At 48.7% G+C, this 14,572-nt stretch overlaps 1 protein-coding gene across 1 annotated transcript in view; it reads left to right on the forward strand.

The window, feature by feature from the left end:
- LOC119396792 (ubiquitin-like modifier-activating enzyme 1) overlaps positions 1-14,572 on the forward strand; it is a 55,785-nt gene that overhangs the window by 24,661 nt on the left and 16,552 nt on the right. The window contains exons 12-13 of the mRNA XM_037664119.2: positions 6,942-7,022; positions 7,487-7,639. Coding sequence (XP_037520047.1) covers positions 6,942-7,022; positions 7,487-7,639 — 234 coding nt within the window. The remainder of the gene's footprint in view (positions 1-6,941; positions 7,023-7,486; positions 7,640-14,572) is intronic.

The raw sequence follows: 14,572 nt of genomic DNA on the forward strand, positions 1-14,572 counted from the left end.
GAAGTTTGACTGTACTTTTCCTGTAACTCATCTCGTTCCCGAGATACCTTAAGTTCACCCCCCCCATTGTTTAAGGCCTCAGTAGAAAAAAATTTGCTTAATTAAAAGCGACATTTAAGATATGGCAACATATATTAATGACTAAAGATTGAAACGATGCAAGCAGTTTTCTATTTTTGCCTTTTTTTAGCTATTTTACAGCAGAATGAACTTTACATTCTAAAAAGCACTTGGCAACATATTACAATTTTGATCAGTAATTAAGGGGGGACGCGGGGATCAAATCATGAAAAATGGCAAAAAAATAGATTTTCTGAAAATCACATTTTCAGTTTCTGTAGCCCTTTTTCTATCTAATTCCAAAATATCTTCGCTGAAAACCACGTAGAAGTGCTATTAAAAATTGTTGCGCCCGCTGAGGTGGCGAAAATTATCGCGGAATTCGCAAAAAAGAAAGCGTTTTTCAAAAAATTATAGCTCCGTAACGACACGACCGAGCGCCACCATCTAGGGCTCGTCTGAAAGAGCATTTCTCCGTCTTCAAATTTCCCGCCTCAGCTGGTTTTTCCATTTAAAAACAAGCGCACAAAAAGCCAACGTTTAAAGGTCGTTTCGAGGCCCCCGATTGGCCGCGGCCGCCATGATGCTCCAGCGCGCCTCGCCATTGGTCCGATGGTCGCTCCCGGTGTGCGTCGTCTGCGGCTTCCGCGTTGCGGGGTCACGGCTGTCGAAAATCACGCTAATTACTGAAGCGTTCGCACTCGTTTTGTGTTCGCTGGTTGACGATAATTACGCGTTAGCAGCTGCACCCGGAAGCTCATTCCTCAGACCCTGCATCAGACTGCGATAGCCCGACGCGCTCTTCGCGAACATCGCAGAAGCACGTCTCGGACCTGTGTTGCATTCACTCGTCGGACCCGCGGTTAGAAGTTCTGCCCGTCGGCATCTCGGACCTCGTGACGAAGACCGCCGCGGGACGACTTTTTGTGCGCGTGATCGAACATGACTAACTTTGAAACATCGGGCACCGTGGCTAGGCCTAACTACGTTTGCGGCGCCGACGAATTCGAACTTTGCGGGGAAGAACATCGTGCTAGCAGACATGCGAAAGCGAACAATCCGCAATGCGCTTTGTTGCAAGCAACTAATGATATCGCCCGCTGGCAGCCCGGAATCGCTGATCGGCATTTGACGCATCGGCAGCTGCGCCGCGGACCCCACGGCCACGGCCACTCGATCTCCCCAAGTTCGTCGCACAGCGATCGCTCGAAGCACCGCTACAATTTCGCGCGTCGGCGCCCCAAAATGCGAGGCCAAGCATATTGCACGCCGATGTTTCATCGTTGTGGCTTGACATATTGCGCATCGCCAGCAAATGCCGCCACCCAGCATATCGGGCACAGACTTCCCGAACCCCGCGGCCGAGCACTTCGCGGGGAAATAAGAACTCACTGGTGATGTAATTTAGGTGCGCTTCAAGCCGTGCATGGTATCGCAGCAAGCTTTTGTAAATGTACTGAAATAATCAAAGCCTCGCCGACTACCATTACCACGACCGGGTGAATGATGGAGCGTATCGAGGCGGGGGTGACAAATGAACTTGTGTAAAGGAGTGGACAAGTTTTTATCCGCCAAATTAGCTTCATTAAGTACTACTCAGAAATTCCTGTGCCACCAATGTCTTGGCTATAACTGCCACAGCACACCTAAATTTGCATGCCACAGACTTGTAATATGCAAGTCTGGCCATTAAACCTGAAGGCTCACCCTTCAAAGAGCTGACAAAAATAACCAATAAAGAAAAAGGAAAGCACATAGTGCAGAAAAATGAAAGATCAAGGACACAAGAAAACCCCTGCAAGCAAAGACACTAAATATTACAGCCCCAGGGCATTTTTATTTACCTGTAGTGGCTGTGCAACTTTAGGGCCCGTTTTCTCAGAAGTGTGTTTTCACCCGACTGTCCCGCTTGCAGAAAGCGTAGCACGACAATGGCTTGATGGATTTTCATGAGGTTTGTTGCATTGTATTCCCTAGTCAATTCTCTATGCTATGACATTCCTATATTTTTGAATTACTCCCTCGTTTTTTTACTCTTTAGCTAATTTGACATGACGATAACGAATGCATTATGCAAGCATGGATGTAATGTTCAGTGTAAAAAAAAATCGGGGTAATAAAAATATTTGGAGAATGTCATAGCATGAACCATTCCTATGGCTAAAATATGAGGGCAACTTTGGGCTTTTACCATGTTTTGTTGTCACGCCAGGCTTTCTGCAAGTTTGGTATAACAATGATGCAAGTAAAAACTTATAATTTCAAAACTGCTGGAGATATCTTAACGAAACTTTGTAAATAGTCATTCAGTGCACTTCCCAATAAGCATGCCAAATTTCATTGTTCTACGACAAAAAATAAAGAATTTCAGCTTCGATCCCCACCTCCCCCCTTAATTAAAAAGGCATGGGCTCTAAATTCCATTCTCATACTTGGATTCTATACGCATACAGGTTTCCATTGCAAAAAGAATTATTGTTCTGCCTGCCCTAGCTGCCGAGATATCGAGGCCTCAAGATTGAACATAGTCATAAATTTACATTTTGAGAAAAATGGAAAAAACAAAAAACACACAGTTTATTCAAAAAACCACAATGAGAATGAGCATATTTTTCAATGCAGATGCTAATAGCCACCAGGAACATAATCGGACTGATGCTTAGCACTGTAGTGGCGCTTCTTCAGTGCTCGCTGCACATTCTCACTTGAGGCACGCTTGCGGTTAGTCTGCCACTCGACGCCTGTCCTTCTCCGTCATGCGTCTGATGCTTGGGAGGCTGGGGTTGAGATTGAGTTCATCAAGGATACCTGTTGACGTTCTCACGTTGCCACAGTTAAATTTCATAACTGCCTCAGCAACTGCAGCTTCAACGGCAAACAGTGAAGCATGGCGCTGCTTAGGTGCCAAAGCCCAGATCATAGAATGAAGGCTTTCATTACTATTCTGGGTTTTACCCCTTTGACACCTTTCCAAGAGCCCTCGTTCTGATAGGCGCTCATAAATAGGCAGAAGAGCCTTGCACACATGTTGTGGCAAATTATAGCGGTGCCTTGGAGTGGGCTCCCCTTTTGCAGCTGCCGCGTTCTGCCGGCACCAAGAGCCTGGGCCTGTTGGACACAGGCTGTGGTTCGACTCACTATCATTAGAGGTTATGTGATGGTAAGTCGCCATGACAGCTCTTTTCATGCCCTCAACATCTCCTTTATGAGATTTGAGCGCCCAGCCGTAATAAGAGCTCAACTTGGTTATGAGGTCCCCAGTCAGCCTTCCCCTTCCTCCAAGGGTTTCAGAGGCCCCTCCCTTGTGCCTTGCAACCAAATTGCGTAGGGCAGTGCCCATACACTTTGGTACATGATTTACACAATCCTCTTTTTGTACCTTGATGAAGCCATAAACATCTGCTTCTTGCAAGGCGAGGAAGGTGCGGCTGTCGCCATCTGATAAGATTGTGGGGTATCTGAGGCCATTTTTTTCCAGAGACCTCTCAAAAAGGAGCACGGCTGCCTCCACTTCCATTTCGCCAGCTTTTTTTGAGGAGTTTTTCTGGCACACGTGGCTGTCACGCCAAGCCTGGTATGCCGGGTAGTCTGCCTTCGGTCCAAGTTCACATCCGGCACAGTAATTGCTCAGAACTACATAGTCCAGCACAAGCCCAGTGAAGAGCTCGATCACTGCCCCCACGGTTATGTGGGATGAGTGCCCGCGCGTCATCCACGAGCCGTCATAAGAAACTGCAATATTGTCGGAATTGTCAATATGCAGTTCCTTATACAGCTTGCGAACTGCACTCGCGCACTCGCCTGTGACTTTTTCGGCCGCGCGGTTGGCTGCAGGCGTCAATTTCCGCTTTACGTATCCTTGCCACGTTTTCTTATGGAGACCGCGATGGGAAATGTTCATAGTCGAAAAGATATCGTTCATTGCCGCTTGACGGTTCCCAGTGGCCTGCATGGCTCGAGTGGCGAGAATGTTGATGGCGAACAGTTTCACTTTTTGATCACAATCCACCCGCGGAGAGCTCTATGCTTGCGCGATGTCACCACAGTTCACGCAGCGCGCACACATTTTCACGGCAAGGCCGTACTCTCTGTCCCGTTTATAGATGCTGACGCTGCTGTTGCAGACTTTACATTTCATAGCATCCAACAGTGGACCCATGCAGCCGAGATCGGCAATTATGAAACTTGCCTCTTCGCTCGGCACCGCGGGAGCAGCGCCGGCGGGTGCGTAGTTTTTCAGAAAATCAAATATTCTTTTCGACGCGGCCCTTGATGCAAGGTCGCGTAGCCTCGAATCGGCTTTCGTCTGCCTTTCCCGCAGCTCTGATTGCGTTAGCAAGGTTGTATCGCGGCGGACGCGGCCGCTGCCTTGCGAAGCGTCGCTGGCCGTCAGGCCCGCTAGGCCTAACTCTCCGTTAGCTGCCTCGGGCGGCTCGGCGAATCCTTCGCTGTCGGCGGACGAGCTGGGTGATGCAGAGTCTCGATGTTCTCCTGCGCGCTCCGTTGCCAGCGATGTGTCGTCTATAGGAGCATCAGGAGCATCGCAGGCTGGCGGGCCTGATGGGCTTGCATCGGCAGCAGCGGCGGGCGACCCATCTCGTTCGTTGTCGACACTTCTCGCTAACAAACGCGCCTTGAAGTTATTCGCTTGCGACTTTTTTATTTTTTTGCCAAACTTATGCCGCGAATGGAACTTCCGCGCTGATCCAGGCATTGCAACAACTTGAGTCGCGAGCACGCTAGCAACTCCGGTCGGTGGTCGAAGAACAGGCAAAATGGCGGCGCAACAAGTTGTTTGCGCGCTGTTGCCGCCCCAAGCAGACGATGCAAGACGCGCTCAGCCAATGAAATGGCCAGCTCGCGGTCACGTGCGCGTAACAGCCAATAGCATCGTGCACTATGCTTCTTTTTCGGTTGCTTTTTTTTCTCCAACCAATGAGCGGAGCGAAGAGGCATGAGCGGGAATTTGTAGACGAAGAAACGCTCTTTCAAACGAGACAAAGGTCGCGGCTATGGCGTTCGTCAAACGCCTGCTCCGCGTCGCGAAAAAAGTGGTGTTTTTCGTCGGATTCTGCGCAATTCGAGCTCGCGCGTCTTCTTTGAAGTGATATAACAAGTAAATTATCGCTTCGAAGTGATATAACAAGTAAATTATCGCTTCCTCGAGTCTGAAAATTGGCAGGCAGATGGAAAAATGCTCGCAGAATTCAAAAATGCCATTAGAAAAAAACCGATTTCTTTGCGATTTTTCGGTCCCAAAGACCCGGCCGCCCCCTTAATTATCAGCACCAGTTTTTAAAAAAAGCAGCTTGTTATACCCTGGCCAGATCATCCAGGAACAGAATAAAAAAAACTGCACGCAAATCTGATGAGCAGTTCTTGAGAAATCGCTTTCCTCAGCACCACAACTAGCTAAAAAATCCATTCTGAGAAAACGGGCTTTGAAAGTTCAGTGCATGTGTTATTCTCAAAAAGCTCCTGCAGAGTAGCTTGAAGTGTCCTTGTGCACTCTTTGCCTCTTTTGTCTTCCCTCCATCATCTCTAGGTGTCGTTTGGAATTTTTTTTTACGCGTAAAGCATTTTTTTCATGAGCTCGCTGGACGGCCAGGTGACCTGGTTGAAGTCCAATGGAGTCCGATATCACTTGGGTTGCTTTGCAGCACCGCTTCATGTAGTGCTGTTCTTTCGGCATCAGGGACCACAAAATAGAGTGGAATGACTGATGCATTTCGTGTCTCCAGTTCAGCGCGAGCCGCGTCACGACGTTTCGCATTCGCATCGATTTCTTCCTTCGTTAGGAAACGCGTCCGCAGATGGAGCGACGGTCCACTCACGCTCGATGGCACCGATTCAGACGAGGTGCTGGGTCCGGCGATCTCAGAAACACTCGGTGCGACGGTGTCACGCTCGATGGCACCGATTCCGACGAAGTGCTGGGTCCGGCGATCTCAGAAGCACTCGGTGTCACGCTCGATGGCACCGATACGGAGCACGTGCCGCGTGCGGCAATCTCGGAAACACTCGGTGCATTTGCGGCTCCAGCCACACTCGATGTGTCGGATTCTCGACTGGTGACAGCCTACAGCACAGTTCCGCCGCTGCAAGCGTCTACGCAGTCGGCACCCGCAGCAGAATCGCGGAATTTCGATGCTCGTACAAGCCGCATAGCGCGCCTCCGCGCACCGGACCTCGGCACTGTTTTCGGCTTCATTGCCGGCATCGTCCGCAACAACAAAGACGAAGGGCACATAAGTAGTGCAAAAAGAAAAAAAGAAGCGAAAATGATCGAAAAGATCGTGCAAGGCCAAGCGCGGCTCGTAAGCAGACGTCTATCCAAGCGTACGGTGCAGAGAACAACGAGGCGAGCGAGCGCGCTGGACGCGCCATCGACGGGAGCGACCGCCCCCGCTGCTGCGCAGCAGCCAATGGCGGGCGCGCTTTCTCCCGCGAGATATGAATGCGCTGCTCTAGCCAATCATCGCTCTGCATCGCATCGCGGGTAAACGCCAATAGCGTCTCAACCATGCCGCCGACGCCATTTTGCAAGGCGGCAAACGAGAGAGAAAGAATTCACGGTCAAAACAACACCAAGGTGGCGCGGGACGACCGCATGGTCTGGGAATGGCGCGCGCGCGAAGTTTGGTTTGATTTCGCGATTTGCGCGTGTTTTGGACGCCGGGGCGGCCTCGAAAATAGCACTTTTTTTCCACTTTGCGGTTGAATTAGATGCTGATAATTACAGAATAGGTAGTTTGAGACATACAACCCAAAAATGTGGTTTTTCAAAAATCGACTTTTTCGCGATTTTTCGGTTTTCAAGGGCCGCGTCCCCCCTTAACACATCGTGTGGAAGGCAGTGTTAACGGCACGTTTCCTTGCAGGCGGACACTCGGTATGGTGCACAGGCCTGTGTTCTCGGTGCTGAGGTACAGAAGAAGCTTGGATCCCAGAAATACTTCCTGGTGAGAGCTCCATTTCTCTACACCATTTGTTTAACTCTCTCTGTTTCATTCCGCGCAGTTGTCGAACTTAGTCACTGCATTGGCGTTAGTCGTTAGTGGTGGTTATTTGGCGACACAGGACACAGTCGCCCGCAAATAATCGAATGGACGATGAAATTCCTAAGGGTAGATCGTTTACATAGATTAGAAAGAGTTGAGTGTCGAACACTGACCCTTGAGGGACGCTGGATTCAGTGGAAGCTATAGTGGAATGAAGACCGACCTCCAATTTCACTGAACTGGGATCAGCTTGCTAGGAGGCATCTGATCTGATGAAAAAAGAAACTGATGAGAAAGCACTGTATCGTGAGAGGTACTGTGACAAGGGTGTGATGGGAAATCGGGCTTTCAAACTGCGCCAGTACAATCTAGCGATTCCTTCCCCGCCCAATTTATTCCTACTGAGCGATACACAACCAATGCAGGTGGGTGCTGGTGCCATCGGCTGCGAGCTCCTGAAGAACTTCGCCATGATGGGCCTGGGAGCCGAGGACGGCTGCATCTACATCACGGACATGGACGTCATCGAGCGGTCAAACCTCAACCGGCAGTTCCTGTTCCGGCCGTGGGACGTCGGCGTGAGTGCTTCCTTTCCATGCTCATTGTGCGTCTCTTCGTGTTCCGTATTTATCGAACCGAAGGCGAGAATGAGCTCACTCGATGCTTCCTGTGGGCTTGTGGTAGTGTGTGTGCTTCAGTAACGCACGGCATGCATGGCCAGTGCAATACGTAACTCAAGCTTTATTATAACAGAGTCAAAGGAGAGATGCCATAATAACTTATTTGTATTCATGGCTTCATTATAATCTATTGTTGGCCCCTTTAGTGCAGTATATTCCCAGTGGGTACAATGAATAGTGTTGAAGCTGGTGGGACCGTTGCGTATTCACTGCTTACCCTCTCTGTAGGCCTAGAAGTTCAATCGCAAAAGCATCTGTGCATTTATATATTGTTACGCTTGCAGGAACTCCTGCGGAATGCTTTCTTTTTTTCTTTCTTTAAGGCGTACTCACAGGAAAATTACCTCTTTTTTGCATTAAAGGGGCCCTCTAACACTCTTCAACCCCCCATTTTTTACTCGTGGATTGCGTAGACTGAAGTACGGACGAACTAGTGCAGCAAGAACGGCAGCGATAGCGGCACGCAGTACGAAGTTATTCAATTTAGAAAATTCAAAATACAAGAAAAAAAATGCCTGCCCTCAACTCGATTTTCGCGGGGTCACGTGACCACATTTCACTCTGCTGTGACATCGGATGGCGCTCCAATGAAATGGGCTGAAAGCTCTTACGTAGGGGAAGCTCGCACACCATTGTTGCTTCTCCTTTCCAACGTATTGTTGACGTCGTTGCCATAGTAACAAACGTGGTTCCTCCTGACTTGTCAGAACTTGAGTGGGCGCTACTGCTTCGTAGCGAGGCTGGGGAGGCTTTGTCTACTGTTCCTTACAACGACATTCCATGTCATTCCCTCTTCTCATTCTGAGAAGGGAATTCGTGGAGCGGCATGGGCGGTTAAACACGGTCGCCCCTACGCGGGTTGTTGGGTGAGCAGCCCGACGAGTTACAAGTGTGCAGCGACAACAATTCAACGAAGAGGATTACTTGCACCGTTTCAACAACAATCATGAGCCTACCGCACATGCGGAAAGAGGCAGCTCGCAAACGTACAGACGCAAAAAGAAGGAAGAGGGGCAAGCGTTTCATATGGACATCCGACCGGCGCAGGCAAAAAAAAAAGAAAGCCAGAGCAACCAGAGGCGAAATGGCAACCGGCGCCTCTGTCGTACTTTGTGGTTGTAGTGATATTTTTTGTTGCGACGGCGGCTATTTGGAGTTCATTGAAAAAGCACAGAAAAGAAAAACGAAACACAATAGTAATCTCAACTTTGATGCAACGCCGTTATTACTTCTAACGTTACGTTTATCCAATCATAGGCCAGCGCCCATCTTCGTCATTTCCGCCCGCTATAGTTCTGGCAAGCGCCACTACGCGCTGATGCGGTCAGCAGCGATGTAGCAACTTCAACGCGTGATTAAAATACTAAATAATTTGATATCGGTGCTTAAACTTATGCTAAAATTATCCCCAGCCATCAGTCTACGCAACCCGCAAGTAAAAAATGGGGGGTTGAATAGTGTTGGAGGGCCCCTTTAAATGGAAGGCCATGCGTTCGAAAGCCTATGAAATACATGCTTATTTTAAAAGCTAGTTTTGGTTTGTACTCTACCCTGGCATCACGACATTGTATGAACTTGCCACGTGCTCGCACAAGAAATATGCAACATTTCCACGGCAGCTCCACTTCGTTCGTGATTCACAAGCAGCCGTTTCGTATGTTTGGCGCCTGACGTCATCACTAGGCTTGTGCGAATATTCGAGCATTTCAAATATTCGAACGAATATTACAGTATTCGAATTCGCTTCGAAACGAACTTAAATTCTAGGAAATTTCAAAGTATTCGAAATGAACGAATAGACATATATAAACCGTATGTAACCCCCTGTAAAGGTGGTTTCACTGCAGTGGAGTTCTGCTATACCGTGAATACACCTTTCCAGATGTCCGCACTGCTGCGAAGCCCCGCTTCAAGGTTAAATGAACATACAGTAAAACCTTAACTCAGTCACTGGGACTGTGAAAAATCTAAGCGGGTTTTCGAATTAACCAAACATACAAAAAGCGTGATGCAAGGAACTTTCAATTAGTGGAAGTAATCAGAGGTGGCAATATCTGGTCCCAATTTTGCTGCTAAACCGGGGAAATGGCGAGCCTCGCTGCTGCCAGCGCAAGAAAAAAAAAAGAGAAAAAAAACAGTCTCGTGGTCAACTGAATTGCGCGCATGCGGAAAAGACTTACTTCACTGCAACACAGTAGTGACACGCAGGCAGCATGTCACCTGCTCCTCGCAGCGTCAGCGCGTCTTGATGCGGCCATTTGCCCATTCTTTCTGGTAAAATAAAGAATTTAATAGTGACCAGTGTGACGGAATTCGCTGTGTGTTCTGGGTGGAAAAGATGATCATTGAAGTTTTCGAACAGAGTTTTCGAAGTAGGGCGTTGTAGGCAAGTACTCCGCCACAGTGATGCTACCGCTGCGCCAATTGCGCCAGACTGCGCCAAAGTGCCCTGGCTGCTACAACCTGCTACATTTCCTCAAAATTTGGCGATTCTGCGCCAAGCCTGCGCCAAAGTGGTGTACTCTGACTTACAGAAATGAAACTAACTACATGAGGTTCCCCCATTGAGAGCGACATCGTGCTGTACACGGACGTTCTCCATGAGAGTGATGAAAATGGAGACAAAATACAGTATAACCTCGTTACAACGGATCTGTTTACAACAGACATTCGGATATTACATACCAATTTGCGGCGTTATGCCGACCTCCGTATTAGTTCCATTGATTGATCTTCGTTTACAACGGATTCTGGTACAACGGACATTCGGATATAATTGACTAAAATTTCAGGCCAGCAAGGTGGTCAGGACTCCTTTAGAGCGGACTTTTCTACCACGGTCATTAACTTCCAACTTCAAACATCGCTTAGCATACTTTCGGGACGGGAGCAGCGCACCGCGGATATCGACGTACCGATTTAAGAACGAAGGCCGCCGATCCCCAGTCTGTCAATGATCAGCTATGCCTAGCTGTAGCGACAAAAAAACGGCGCGCAGCGTGCTTGGTGTTGCGTTTGGGACGCTGACACGCGAAATTGCGAGCCGTTGCCACCGCTTCTCCGCGCGGTCGCTGCGCGGCGAGCTTGGCTGGGGGATCCGCTGCCGATGCGCAAAATGCCCATCCGCGGTTCTGAGGAGCCAGCGGGCAATGCGATTCATTCCTTGAGACGAAGGACATTACGGCTTCTTCGCTTTTGCATGTCCGCGAGCGCGATGTTCTTGCCCGCAAAGTTCGGATTTGGCTCGTACATCGGCACCGTGAACGGAGTTAGGCCTAACCGCGACATCTAGTAGAAAGCTCGGTTGCGATGTGTGTGGCCGCAGTGCCCGATGTTTCAAAGTACGTCATGCTCGATTGTGAGTACCAGGAGTTGTCCCGCGGTGGTCTTCGTCATAAGCTTCGAAGTGCTGATAAGAAGAACCTCGAACAGCGGGTCCAACGAGTCAACGCTATTAGTCGCACGTCTGCGATGTTCGCGACGAGTGCGGCGCGCTATCGTAATCTGATGACTGAGCTTCCGCTTGCAGCTGCCCAACTAAAGCGTTCCAAATTATCGTCGACCCGTAAACACAGAACGAGTGCGAACGCGTCACTAAGTAGCGCAATTTTCGACAGCCACGACCTCGCGACGCACAAGCAGCAGACGACGATCCCGAAGCGAGCATTAACACGTTTTGGCTGCTTCTGCGTTAATACTGCAGAAGCAGCCAAAACGTGTTTTTCGTACGCTTGTTACTGAATGGAGGAGCCAGCTGAAACGGACAACTTGAACGCGGAGAAATGCTCCTTACGACGAGCCCAAAATGGTGGCGCCCAGTTACGCCGTTGCTGAGCTATAATTTTAAAAAACGCTTTTTTTATTTCCGCAATTTTCGCCAAGTCGGCAGACGCAAAACAAATTTTTTATAGCACTTCTACGTAGTTTTCATTGAAGATATTTTGGAATCGGATAGAAATGGGCTACAGAAACTGAAAATGCGATTTTCCAAAAATCGCATTTTTTTTGGTCCCCCGTTAAAAATAAGACCATGTTTGTGACTCGTAATTCTCTCCGGTTATAACAGACCCATTCAGTGTTTACATGAGTCTGTTGTAACAGTACTTGGATTTTACATACTCCCTTTACAACAGACCAAAATCCTCTTCACTATGAAGGCCTGTTGTAACGAGGTTATACTGTATCAATATGGTGTTGTCAAGCGGACGAAGGAACTGCGTTTTGGTTTTTTTTTTTTTTCTTTTTGTAATCAAAGCATCAACTGTAGGCAACATGGCGTAGCGGCAATCAAGCGACATGTAACCATGAAACAGCACATTGATGCTACCAGTCGTCATTGAGACGCTTCAGGTGGGCTGCAGCGGCCGAAAACGATCCAGCCGACTTTGGAATTCGGCAGTCCATGGAACGTTTTGCAGTGTGACCGCGTGACAAACGCAGAAACTGTTTGTGCTTGGCATGACTCTCAAGGGCATCCCATACTCGTGGGCCGACACAGCAACTGCCTTGTTTCCCAAGTTATTTGGAGATCATGAAACAAGGTGCTGCGCGAAGTAAACACGGACAAGGAAGTGAACGAAGACGAGCGCAGACTTGCGACTGAATTTTATTGAACAACAAAACGCACATTTATACGACACAAACCGCAAAATCGTCTATGCGCATGCGAGGAACCTGCTTTCATTATCGTACAATGTTATGGAGGTATCACTGACGCAAATCTCTTTTTTCTTGATGAAGAAAGCCTCGGCAAGCTCACGTGCCAACTGGTCCTGACTACGCTTCAAAATTTTTGTTATTGCCAGCAAAGGCTGGCACGGTTTGCCACAGGCAGCCGACGGGCATGCGCTGCAGTGAATAGGCAAATTAGAACCTTGTCCGTTCTTTATCGAAAGCTGGTGTTCCCTTAGTCGTTCATTTATACACCGGCCCGTTTGGCCGATGTATACTTCCCCCGCACGTCAGAGGGATTTCATATACCACCCCCGTCGAGCACTCGACGAACTGAGTGGCGTGGCTTTTAGTGCAAGCTTGCACGCTCCTATTTCCAGAGGCAATGCGGGGGCATAGTGACGCCAGTTTGCATGGGGCAGAAAACACCACCGGCACACCATAACGATTGGCAACATTCTTCAGGTTATGCGACACCCTATGGATATAGGGGACAACTGCCGGTCGCATTTTTTCACGACTTTGACACCCCTGAGTCGCACTAGCCTTGTACCTCTGGAGGAGCTTCTCCGCCACAGCAACCACGACTGCCGTAGGGTAACCAGCATTCATCAACCTGGCAATCTGAATGTTCAGGCTGTCATGTACCAGGTGAACACATGACTTTTCCAAGGCTCCCTTCAAGCAAAACATGCCAATGGCCCGTTTAACTGTCTTGGAATGCGCAGAATCGTACAGTAACAAGTCTTTTCTGGCTCGCGGTGAGTACATCCAGCACGTGTGATCTGGTGTCAAAGAAAGGTTAATATCTAAAAACTGAATTCCATTCTCGTCCGGTAGTTTGAGGGTGAAGGTTAAACCTCTCCCGTGTCGTTCAAAGATCGCTAAAAGATCTTGCACTGAATTAGTGTGAGTCAAACCAGGTTGTTCTTTAAAAAGTATCAGGTAGTCATCTACATATCTAAAAACTTTTAGCACTATATCCTGGTCCAAAGAGCACACCAAATCACGATCAACACTGGCCAAGAAAATATCAGCTAGTACAGGCGCTACGCATGACCCAATACATATGCCCTCCCGTTGAACAAAAACCTGGTTGCCAAAAGTAACATATGTTGAATCAAGGTAAAATTCCAGAAGTAACAAAAAATTATCCAGGGTCAGACCGCTAGTGTTCTGGAACTGTACGATACCATTACTTTCGATACATGATCTAACGGCACAAAACAGGGCTTGATGGGGAATAGAAAAGAACAAGTTCTCAATGTCAAATGAGACAGCGTAACCAACAGAAGACGAATCTTTTAAGAACGTGACCACTTCTCCTGAGTTCTTAATCATGAAAGGATCTTCAATCCTTAAAGGGACACTAAAGGCAAATATTAAGTCGACATTGATTGTTGAAATAGCGGTCCAGAAACCTCGTAGCGCTGCTTTTGTGCCAAGGAAGTGCTTATTTTGAAATAAAATCACGTTTTTAGTGGTCCGCATCGCATTAGCGCGCTTCAAATCTCCCGCCTGAAAATACGACTCTCATACGTCACTGCTGCCATGCCCAACGTTGCCCGCTTTTACTGCGCGGCCGCCGACACTAGTAGCAGCCGAGCGGAAGTAGCGGGACCCACAGTAGCAACAACGGCGCTGCGGCAAAGACTTGCTCGGATGGGCACATTCAAAGCCGTCACCAAGTTGCGGTTGGTCTCGTAATCCTCAGTACGAAAGTGCAGCGAGCACACACGCAGAGGTTTTGACTGTTTAGCACACTGGCGCAATGGCATGACACTAAGCCACTTCGAGCGTAAGAGTTCATTCCGCGGCACCCAGTGAAAAGACACACCGGTTTCCTTGCTGCAGCACTGGCGTTGTGGACCATTCGGGCATCCGGCAATATCACACGCATGCGGCATTTTGTCGAACTTTCTGTCAGAGCGACCTTCACGAGCGCGCAAAACACGCACGGCAGTACGCGATCCCGAAACTACCACTGAGACGGGCGAGGCACAGCTCGGCGAAAACGGAACCTTTGAACCACGCGCGCCGTTCCCCATGGCAATGCCACGGAGGTTTTGTTTTCCATGAATCAAGCGGAAACGAACAAACGGCATTTTATTACGTCTTTTGACGCTCGGAATGTTCTTTTTTTACTGCTGCTAGTTTGAT

This window comes from Rhipicephalus sanguineus, chromosome 6 (assembly GCF_013339695.2).
Source record: "Rhipicephalus sanguineus isolate Rsan-2018 chromosome 6, BIME_Rsan_1.4, whole genome shotgun sequence".
NCBI classification, from domain to species: domain Eukaryota; kingdom Metazoa; phylum Arthropoda; class Arachnida; order Ixodida; family Ixodidae; genus Rhipicephalus; species Rhipicephalus sanguineus.